Source organism: Pimephales promelas, chromosome 3 (assembly GCF_988280905.1).
Source record: "Pimephales promelas chromosome 3, fPimPro1.hap1.1, whole genome shotgun sequence".
In the NCBI taxonomy this organism is placed as follows: domain Eukaryota; kingdom Metazoa; phylum Chordata; class Actinopteri; order Cypriniformes; family Leuciscidae; genus Pimephales; species Pimephales promelas.
The window spans coordinates 6,235,472-6,247,834 of NC_142771.1; the positions used below are offsets into that span (position 1 = coordinate 6,235,472).

The following is a 12,363-nucleotide window of genomic DNA, read 5'->3' on the forward strand; positions in this document are numbered from 1 at the left end:
TCTTTAATATCCAAGACATTAATAAACATTAATATACTTTCTCTCCTGTTTTTAGGGTTCATCATTGTTGCCATTTTACCAGTGTTTATGATGATGACCAGTGAGGCATGGTTTCGCAGATGCTATTTAAGACTCGGCTGTGAGTATTTGATGAATCTGATCTCTGTGTAACTGTATTAATATCTCAGTTCTGATCATCAGTGATGACAGAAACACGTTACAGTGGATCTGAACTAATTCACTGAAACAAACTGATGACAAGTTTCATCTTCGATTCCTGTAATCAGTGACACTTACAGAATCATCTACTTCATTACTTGTGTTACACATATATGTTTCTATAAGACAATATTATTTATTTTTCATAGGCTGCATTTACATCATGAGTTATGCGTTGTGTTCGTACGTGAATCTGTTTGTGATCTGCCGTCGGTGGTTGATGATGTCAGAGCACATCCGGTTTCTAGTTTAGCTACGACCCGCCGCTCCAGTATATAGTAGGTGGATGTTTGGGTGTTGCTATGCGGTTGCTAGGGTATTCTGGGTGGTTGTTATGCAGTTGCTAAGCTATTCTGCTATTCTGAGTGATTGCTAGATAGATAGATAGATAGATAGATAGATAGATAGATAGATAGATAGATAGATAGATAGATAGATAGATAGATAGATAGATAGATAGATAGATAGATAGATAGATAGATAGATAGATAGATAGATAGATAGATAGATAGGTAGGTAGGTAGATAGATAGATAGATAGAATGGAAGCTCGATTGAGTCTAATGGGCTTCTGACAAACACACACACACAAACGGTCACACACACACACACACACAGCTGCAGTTTCAGAAGAGAGTTTGAGTTGTTATTGTGGTGATTTTGTCATGTGATCAATCACTATTAAAGAACTGAAACATCTGTTGTGTTTTCAGGTGTTCAGCTTGTAAATATTAATCTGTATATGGATTTGCTGTTTTTGAGTAACTTCATCATCACTGCTGATCAATAATAACCAGTATTCATTAATCTGTCAATAACAGTCACTGGTTTCTGACTCTGATGCTCTGAGTTTAATCTGCCGTAGAAATGATGAATCTGACTCTCCAGAGATTTGAATCGTGATGATCAGAGTTCAGATGTTTCTCTGTTTTATGATCATCTTCACATTGAGTGTTTATTCAGTTTAACCGGATCAGCTTTATTTCTCTCTCATGAAAACATTCTCACACTCTCGTCTTTTTCAGGTTCAGAATCAGTCATAAGCACAGTGCTGATGATCTTCACATTAGTGATGAATGCAGTGATGATCGGTGTTTACATAATGACACTGGAGAAAACAACAGGTATGATGATAGTTTAATCATGTTTGGAATTACAACACATCATTGATCAAGCAAATATACGTTTATTTTACAAAGTATTTTCATGGTAAAGTTCATTAACTTGTCAGAGTCGTGCCACAGATCAGGATATATAAAAGTTGATCACCCCCTCTGTATCTCTCTCTCTCTCTCTCTCTCTCTCTCTCTCTCTCTCTCTCTCATATTTACCCTCTCTCGTTCACCCTCTCAATTAAATTAAATTCAAATCAGCTTTATTAGCATGACTGTAACAACGTTGCCAAAGCGTCACCATATTATTATATAAATAATAAAACAGAACATCAAAGTATTGATCATGTCATATAGTGAATAGATGGATAAATAAACACAATCTATCCTAATGAATAAATGCAGTGGGTCTCTAGTGAATTCGCTGTCTCTGGCGTTAACACACACTAGTGCAGCTACACTATCATCTTCTCCCAGTAAGAAGGACATTTCTTCAGCGTCACTCAGTTCACAGAATAATAGGATCATCGTTTCAAATCTGGGCAGAAAAGTTTCTCTTATTTTTGCATATTTAGAGCAGAAAGTGTTTCTCATGCTCTGTGCTGTAGATCCTCTGCTCTCGGTCCACACACACACACACTGCACGCCTCTGCTGGAAGAGTGCGGTTCTGTGTTGCTGGTTCTCACCGCACTTTTGCTGTTGCTGTACAGAGATGTTATCAAACGTTTTTCTGCCGATGCAAATTTGTAGGATTTTGTACAGTGGACCATCATGACAAATTGAGTCGAATAGTTTTTTAAATCTACAAAACGTGCAAATATTTCCGTTTATTTGTCGTTGATGTTGTTGTTGATGAGCGTGTGGAGGGAATAGATGTGGTCGGACGTGTAGAGAGCCAATCTGTGCTTTATTTAAAATGTTGTGTGATGAGATGTGTGAGACGATGTGTGTGTTTATGATCCTGCAGAACAGTTTTCCTAAAGCACTGCACACACTGATGCTGCGGTAACTACTGGGGTCGAATCGATCCCCTTTCTTAAATCTGGGTGTGATGAGTCCTTCAGGCTCTCAGGACCACAACACCAGATTAATCATTTACCCTGAGTTTGACTCATGCTGAGTTTAAGCATTTCATTACTAATGTGATCTTGTCCACATGCTTTCTTTAGTTTAAGATTTTTAATATGTTCTTCTAATATTTCAGATATTGTTATAGATGTATCAAATGGATTTTGAAAATGTTTTATTGTTTTCTCTGATTCTTCGAGTGTTTTCTTTATTTTACTCTGAGGTTGGTTAATGTCAGCCGGATACATTTTTTGACAGATTTTAAAGAAAGGCTTCGTAATGAAGTGGTCAAAATCATGTCTGACACACTCAATGTCTCCAGATATATTGCACATCTCATCTTACTCATGCAGTTCACTTTTCGTATTAATCAACATGGATGGAAAAAAATATATTATAATAGCCTATTTTAACAAATATAAAACTAAATGTGCTTATTTAATGGCTCCAACACGTATAGGCCTAAAGACTGTTCAAATTTCTGCACAATCATTTCATTCTGAATTTTGCACACATAGCTGAAAGGCAATTGCTTGGGTATAGTAAAACATATCTGCAACATTTAGCAAATTCACAGATAATTGTGTGTGCATTTATTAATAATGGTACTAAAATCATAATAAATTAGGCTATACTATGTACAAACAAATCTGATGACCCCAGAATATGAACGCAACTTGTTTAATTACACGTTATGCATTTTCCTCACATAGAAAACCATTATAAGAACGCTTAATGTGGCTTAATGCAGATTAGATGTGTGAATGTGAAGATCTTATGTCAAAATAACAAGATATGTCGAAATAACGACTTAATATTCAATTCAATTTTATTTGTATAGCGCTTTTCACAATATCAGAATACATTCACTTAATATCTCGAAATAACAAGATAAGTTTCACCATGCGGTTCAGGGCTTCAATACAGCCTAAATATAATTGCCTCCAGAAATCATTTTTGGGGGTGTTTTGGTCTTTCTTGGGGCGCTGAAGCACTGCTAGCCCCTCCCTAGACGTGAACAATGGTCTTTAAGGCCAGGCTTGAGGGGGCTAAATCAGAAGTTATTTCATTATGCTTTCATGTTTAATGCATTTAATTGGCTGTCCTTTTGCGATCGTGATACACATATAATAGGTGAAGTTGTCTGTTTAATTGTCCACTTTGCTTTCGTGTGCATCCCGCGTAGGATTTCATTAGCTGACTTTCTGAGACGGGGTTTATGGGTAGCCTAAAAATATGAATTGTCCATTTTTAATCATGGACATACGAAATTGACGAGATCATAACAAGACGAAATGACACCGGCGTCTGCCGATAACAGCAGCGAACCACATGACCCCCATTCAAACACCGGCGATAAATCCCAGCAAGTGCCGCGGCCTTCTGAGGGGAGATGAATTAGATGTAAGATATCTCTATTAGATATTAGATAGAAGGGGCGGAGCCGAGATGATGCGCTGGCTTGATTTGGAATGTCAACAATCAACCCAAATAACTGCCACTCTTTTGAATTGTGTTGTTTATCTCAGTGAAGATTCAGTTGGTAAAAGTTGAAAAATATGACTTTCACTGATATCTTTAAAATTCCACGTGTCCAAAATAATACAATTAAAATTAAAATCCTGTGCTGTTCTTTCAAACAAAAAATCTGGCAAATGTCCAAAGAGAGATCAATTATAGCACTGTTTATTTACTCTTCTGCAGAGGGTTATCCTGTGAAAAAAAAAGTCCAGATTCAACAAAATCTTGGTTTATATGTTGTTGTATGTTGAATCATCTATTTTCTTTAGATTGTTGACAAACAAATCTTATTTTTATTGCAATTTATCTGGAGATCTCTCTCTCTCTCTCTCTCTCTCTCTCTCTCTCTCCTCACACTGTCCTGTAATGAAGATAAAAACGCTTGTAATATAATTAAGACGCTTGTGTAAGAAAGTGAAGTGATGGTTTATCTGATCTGATCATGAACAGATCCTATCGGATGGGGCTGTGTGCTGGTGTTTCTGCAGATACTCTGGACTGTTTTGAAGTTTACAGATGTTACTTCCATTTATCTCCGTTTCTCTCTAGGTACAGTATTGATCATCTTCATCATCTTCTGTTTGATGTTTTTCTACTTCAGTTTTAGTTCATGTACAATTAAATACTTTAGTATATTATGATATTAAACAATGCAGGGCCAGTAATATTATTAAGCAGTTTTGTGTGTTTTGAAGAGACATAAAACACCTGTCCCTGTGTCTCAGTTTTAAGTGTTAATTGTTATAAATCTGATGGAAACGGCTGACAGACACTGTGAATGGATGAGACCATCATCAGTTATATTGATTGATCTCATTAATTAACAGTAATTAATTCATAAATAATCATGATAAAATATGAATAATTGATCAACACAGTGGTTTAAGATGATGTATCTCAGATGAGCTGTAGAAGAATGAAGGACTGAAATCAATCATATCATAAATCACACAGATTTAATCCAGTTATGAGAAATTAAATCAAATCAAGCAAACCACTCATAAGTCTTTTTAAGTGTGCATATTTATGTTCAATTTTCTTTATCTATGATTTTTAATAATTTTCTCTAATACAATTATAATAATTAAATGTTAATTAATTCAACTAAAAATAATTCTAGTGAGTATTTAAACAATGTAATGTCCCTGAAGGTGAACTGATAATAATCTGCATTGTTTGATCTTCATATTAAATGTTTATTACAGGTTTTCACCGTTATGCCCTCCTGTATGTGTTTGGATCAGTGTGTGTTGTTTTACTCGCCTCCACTGCACTAATAACTGAACTGATCCTGAAAACAGGTGAGGGAACAACACTTATAATAAACATCATGATAAATACATCAAGATTACACTTGTATTAATAAGAAGTAAAATCTTTTTTTTAAAGATTTTTAATAAATCACCTGTAATTGTACAAATATAGATTGATTTCATTTCTCCAAACAGTGATGATGATGTTCTGGTATTTTTCAGTGAATGGTGATCGTACGATTGGAGATCTCAGATTCATCATCTTCCCGGTTGAATGTGTCTTTGCCGTGTCTGTCCTGATATCAGCATTATTTGCATCTCGTGAGTATAAAGCAGAATAGTTTCCATCACACGAGCTGATCTTCATATGTGTTTCCTCACGTCTCATAATCATTTACTTCAGTATAAACATAATTCATCAAAAATAAACAATCAATCCTTTCATTTCCTAAATCACTCACATATTTAACACACACAGAGTGTGTGTGTGTGTGTGTGTGTGTGTGCGCGTGTGTGTGTCTCTGTGTGTGTTGGTTTGCTGTAAAGCTGCTGTTTGATTGACAGTGTGTTTATAGTTTATTAGCTGAGACACTCAAACACACTACTCATAGGTGTATCCCCAAATGAAAAGAAAATATATTTCCCATAAATGAATGATCAATATATTAAATTGTTTAATAGTATATTTGAATATATACAGAATAATATATTATGTTAATATATTACAATAAAGAATTGCCGCTTTTCACATATTGAAAGATATTTTCTAATATATCATAATGTCGGCTGTATAATTTTATATTCAGTAAGACACTTCTTAATGTATAGATGTATATGTGATCAGATAGGGTACTGCATGCAAGTAAAATATTGCAATATAGTTCAAATATAGTTATTTTTGTCAACTTAAAAGTGTTAGCTTTTATTTATTTATTTTCTAAATAAAAATCAGTAATTTATTCAAGTTTCTATTATTTGTCTATTTAAATTAAAAATGTTAATAAATGTACAAACACAGCACACACACTAATGGCCAATAACTGTGATTTATTTAAAGTCTTCTTTTTCTGAAAAGATAATTCCTAGCGCTTGAAGCTCGCACAATACTTTATAATTTTACAGTCAAAACAAAATATGTGAATCAGCCATTTTAGTTCTTCAGGTTGTAAAGGGGTAAGTTTTATCTTTCAGAGACAAGATGTGTGTTTTCACAAAGCCATTGGCTCTTTTTGAACAAGATAATAATGATACCAAATTTGTCTGACCCAATGTTTTGAGAAAAGCAGTGTTTAAAATACAGATGATTTTTTTTTTTTTTGACAAACATACATTTTAAATTATATCCTCTGGTGTTTAACATTAAGAAGTATTTTTTTATGCAAAGACGAATTAAGACAACAATACAAATAGTTTAAGCAGACATATACAGAGAAATATATCATTTTGTAATTCAACTTTTTTTATTGTTCAACAGTCAAAACATCATAGTACATCACATTATTCAGTAATCACCTTTACAATTACACATTCCGCCACTAGTCCCCATCAGTGGCATACAACCAAAACAAAACCACATGAAAATTAAACAGTTATTGAGCAGTCCCATTTACACCATTTTTATATGCTGCCAAAAATGGTCCCACGTTTTTTTAATTTCTCCCTCATTATGCAGTCTCCCCAACATGCTCTCATATGAAGCAATTTCAATCATCCCATCAACCCAGTCTTTAAGGTCTGGGGTTTTGGGGCATTTTCAATTTCGCAAAATCATCCTGGCAGCTGTAATACAGCCAATCTTAATAAGGGTAAATTTATTTTTTTCTATGTTGGGTATCATGGATTTATCTCCAAGAAGGCATAATCGTGGTTCCACAGGTAAATTGGACCCCATCCACTCTTCAAGTATTGCCAGAATTTTACACCAGAATGGGTAAACTAAAGAACATTCCCAAATCATATGTAAATAAGTACCCTCTTCTTCATTGCATTTCCAACATAGATTATTTCCAGCTATCCCCATCCTGTAAAGCCTAGATGGTGTATAATAATATCTATGTATTATTTTGTATTGAATGAATTTCCCCCTAACTTCCCTTATATTCTTACCCACATTAGATATTATGTACCGCCAGTCATCATCATTGATATTAATGCCCAAATCCTTCTGCCATATTGTTTTCAGGTTGTTACAGGTATCTGCAGTTACACTGAGCATTGATTTGTAACACATAGAAGCACTCTGAGCTACACGTGGCAACTCAAGATAGGCATAAACAGGGTTATTACTTGCATTAAATTTGTTCTTAACACAATGTCTAATCTGCAGATACTTCCAAAAGTTTCCTTGACCTCCAATATTGTATTTTTTCACCAATTCAGAATATGACATAAAAAGTCCGTTCTCATACAAATCGCCAATTACATTTACCCCTTTAAGCTGCCATTGTTTCCAAAACACCCCCACTTTACCTATACGAATTTCAGGGTTATTCCACAATGATGCATATGATTGTTTATAATGTGAAGTCCTGCACCCTTTATGAATTTTGCCCCAAACATGTCTTGAATGTATTGTCACTGGATTTGAGTCCCATTTAGCTCCAGAGCATTGTGAAAGAATGCTAATGGGGTGAAATGGTGAGGCCAGTTTCTGTTCTATCTTGATCCAGTCCAACTCAGAATCTGTCTCGCCCCAATGTTTAGCCAGTTTGGCCATTTCAAAAGCGATATTATACATCCTCACATCAGGTAGTCCAAGGCCCCCTTTGTCTCTTGGGGAGGTCAACTTGGTCATCTTAATCCTCGGTCTTTTTCCTTCCCATAAAAAGTCTTTGATAATTTTGTCATATCTTTTAAAGATAGGGTCTGGGATGTTCACAGGGATCATCATGGATATATAATTGAACTGCGGAGCAATAATCATTTTAACAATATTTACTTTACCCCACAAAGAGAGTTTAAGCTGTTCCCATTTGTCCACATTGTTTTTTATCTTTGACAGCAGTGGTTCATAGTTCAACAACATTATATCCTCCACATTCTGTGTTAATTTAACCCCAAGGTACTTCATACCTTTTGGAATCCATTTAAAGCCAAATTGGGTCACTGTATGGGAATAACAAGTTCTAGATATTGGCATAGCTTCTGACTTATCCCAATTTATTTTGTATCCTGACACATTTGAATATAATTGGATAGTGCTCATTAATGGAGGTAAAGATTTGAGAGGATCACGAAATAACAACAAAATATCATCCGCATACAGCATTAACTTATGCTCTATCCCCTCCTCTACCCCCCTAACTCCCATAATGTTTGAGTTTGCCCTGATCATAATGGCTAAAGGCTCTAAGACTATTGTGAATAATAACGGGGATAATGGGCAACCTTGACGCGTGCCTCTTGAAACTGTAAAAAAAGAGGAAGTCATGCCATTTGTCATCACTGCCGCTCTAGGATTTTTATATAATAAACTAACCCAGGACCTAAAAGTATGACCAAATCCAAAATTCGACAGGGCTGCGGCCAAAAAGCCCCACTCCACCCTGTCGAAAGCCTTTTCGGCGTCTAAAGATATAGCTGCGATCGGGGTATTTTCTGAAGAATTTAGCCACATCAGATGAATTAGCTTTCTCATATTATCGGCTGATGATCTTCCTTTAATGAAGCCCACTTGATCCTTATAAATTATGCTTGGTAGAACCTTTTCTAGCCGTGAAGCTAAAATTTTTGCCAGCACCTTACAGTCCACATTAATAAGACTTACTGGCCTAAAATTAGCCGGATCTGCTAAATCCCTATCTTTTTTAGGTATCAGTGTTATCAATGCTTCCATGAAAGTACTAGGCAATACTTCAACTTCAAATGCTTCAATATAGACATCTGTTAGTATTGGGGCCACTATGTCAGCATACTTTTTATAATATTCGGCTGGAAACCCGTCCATCCCTGGCGATTTGCCAGATTTCAAAGAAGTTATTGCCGCTTTAACCTCCTCTTGTGTAATGGGAAGGTCTAGAGATTCGGATTGCAATACATCTAATTTAGGTAACTCCATGTTAGAAAAAAATTGTTTAATTTTTTCCTCATCCATACCTGAAGATGTATATAGATGTTTATAGAAATTCTGAAAAACCTCATTTATATCTTTTGTCAGTGATACCATAGAATCTCCTTTCTTAATTGCCGGAATAATGTTAGCGGCGTTTTGTTGTTTTAATTGTCTGGACAGGAGCTTGCCTGCTTTTTCACCTCCTTCATAAAACCTTGTCCTTAATCTAAATAGAGCATATTCTGCTTTTTTATTATATATCTCGTGTAATTGGAATTTGTATTTACAAATATCCTGATATAGATCATTAGAGTAATGTCTAGCCAATTCCTTCTCCAGTGTACAAATTGTTGTTTCCAAGTTCTTAACCAAGTCTCTTCCTTCCTTTTGCTTTCTGGCTGCCTGTGCAATCAATTTCCCTCTAATGTATGCTTTTGAGGCCTCCCATACAGACGCCAACTTATCAGTGCTTCCTATATTCAATTCAAAGAAGGAAGTCAGATCATCAGCCAATAATGAGCTAAACTCCTCATCCTGTAATAATGCAGTATTTAAACGCCATCTTCCCTTTCTACCAGTTTCTGTATTTAGAGCTATACCCAATTCCACAGTTGCATGGTCTGATAATACTATTGCTCCAATTTTACAGTCTACTACCTGATCGGTGATAGAGTTTGAAAGCAAGAAAAAATCAATCCTAGAGTGAGATTTGTGACAATGAGAAAAAAAAGTATATTCTCTTTCTGTTGGATTTACCAGGCGCCATATGTCAGTTAATCCAATATCCTCTGTTAGCAAATGCAGGGCAGCCCTATCCCGTGGTATTGAGGGTCCCTGATATTTACTCTTATCCAGAACCCCATCCATAACCTGATTAAAGTCCCCAGCCAAAATGATTTGCCCCTCTTTGTCACCAAGGATCTTGTTTACCTTATTAATAAACCCAGGATCTGTCTTATTCGGGGCATATACATTGCATAATATCACTTTAACTCCATTAATGAGGCTTTCTATACATATAATCCTCCCAATATCGTCTTTAATTTCTGTTAGCATTACAAAGTTCAGTTTCTTATTAATTAGTATCATAACCCCATTCTGTTTGCTTGAAAATGATGAATGAAACACATGTCCCACCCAGTCTCTTTTGAATTTGAGCGCTTCATTATCTGTTACATGACTTTCCTGTACAAAAGCAACATCCACTTGTTTATGTTTGAGATATGTCAGGACCTTTTTTCTTTTAATGGGACTTCCACATCCGTTAATATTCCATGTTATAAACCTGATGTGACTACCTATATATAATAAAAAAAATTAAATCGCACAGTATCGTGCGCGTATCCAAACGCGTTGAGCGACTGCCACTGGGGAATGGCGTACAAAACTGTGATGCACATTTATTCAAATTTAACAAACTGCCGTTGAACATTTCAAGCACCCAAACTATTTTCTGAAAAAACTCTACAACCAACTTAAGATCAGAAAAAATCAAAACAAAAAACAAAACAAAAAGAACGGCCATACCAAACATTGAGGACCGTCTTCGTTCAAACACCTCAAGATTACGGTCCGTGGAGTGCCGAATCAGCTATCCAGCCTCTCTTTAGCTGTCAAAACTGCTCCGAGACAGCACAGTTAAACTACTCATCTGCCCACCTGCTGCACCTGACCCATATGCTCCACTTTAGCGATCTTGCAAAGAATATTTGGTCCCGTCACTCTTTTGCCCCGCAACGCTCTTTGATGAACTGCTCTGCATCCTTACTCGATGTAAACACCATATTCTTTCCTTGCCATGTGAAACGGAGTGAGGCTGGATATGCAAGCGTATATTCCACGTTGACGCTTCTCAGCATCCTCCGCGAAGCGGTGAAATCCCTCCGTTTTCTGGCCAGCTCTCTTGACATGTCGGGGAAAAATGAAATCCTACATCCTTCCCATTCCGTCATTCCTTTTTCCTTGGCCGCTTGTAATACTTTCTCCTTGGCTGACGAACGCAGAAACTTAATCAAAATTGCTCTTGGTGGTTGATCAGCACTGGGCCTGGGTGCGAGAGCGCGATGCGCCCTCTCAATTTCAAACTCTCCATCCGGATCAATACCCAGTCCCTCAGATAGGATTTTACACACGCACTTGATCAATCCACCTGCTTCCAGCCCTTCTTTCAGACCGATCATCCTTACGTTGTTGCGGCGGCTCCTATTTTCTAAATCCTCAATACGATTCCACATCACTTCCAGGCGTTTATCATGTCGTTCGCCGTCACCGACGAGCTTCGAGGTGACGTCTTCCATATTAGAGATGCGGCCCTCCGCTTCGTCAAGCCTTTCTTGGATTGCATTCACCGAATTTTTAAGGTCAGTGACAACCTCTTTTATTGATGACACGTCCGTCGCTACCACTTGTAAGGTAGAGTTCATTTTACTTATTTCGGATAATAAGTTTTCCATCTTTAAACCTTGGTCTGTGGGCTGGGTTGATTGCGACTCGTGTGACGGCGAGGTCTGTCTGGTCGTCATGCGGCTCGTCGTTGTCCCCTTAAAATACTTCGATGTAGAGGTCGACATTTGCGATCTACAGCACTCTTTTGTTCTCCAAGTATTTACTCTTACCAAGGACACTAGCTTTGATAAAAACGTGAAGTTTTATGCTCGAATAAATTGAAAATATTGGTGGGCCTATGGAGCTACACAACTATGCTGCCATCTTCCTCGGCGGTCCCACGTGACTCTCGAGAAATATATCATTTAATTTAATATAATTTATATCCATTCAGTCTCTCTTAACAGTTAAAAATCCCTCGAGAGCCCCATTAAGACTGAAATCCTTTACAAAATCAGGCGTCTGCTGAGTTTCGCTGATCATAGTGAAGATGAACGACGATTACAGAGATAACGTCACAGATACTGAACCATCACAAGATTATCACATGACCTGTGAGACGTGTCCGAGTGTGTAAAGCACGTTCTGTAATAAACACACAGGGAAATGATGATTACTTTACCATTATTTTCTCAGACAGCAACATAGTCCGGCCCAAATCCGGCTCACGTCTGGTACACTCTGAATCCACATGTACTGAGTGTGTGTGTGTGTGTGTGTGTGTGTGTGTGTGTGTGTGTGTGTGTCTGTGTGA

At 36.8% G+C, this 12,363-nt stretch overlaps 1 protein-coding gene across 1 annotated transcript in view; it reads left to right on the top strand.

Moving 5' to 3' along the window:
* LOC120480116 (uncharacterized) overlaps nt 1-12,363 on the top strand; it is a 44,085-nt gene that overhangs the window by 30,417 nt on the left and 1,305 nt on the right. Inside the window, exons 10-14 of the mRNA XM_089129259.1 lie at nt 56-139; nt 1,244-1,342; nt 4,371-4,469; nt 5,126-5,221; nt 5,396-5,494. Coding sequence (XP_088985385.1) covers nt 56-139; nt 1,244-1,342; nt 4,371-4,469; nt 5,126-5,221; nt 5,396-5,494 — 477 coding nt within the window. The remainder of the gene's footprint in view (nt 1-55; nt 140-1,243; nt 1,343-4,370; nt 4,470-5,125; nt 5,222-5,395; nt 5,495-12,363) is intronic.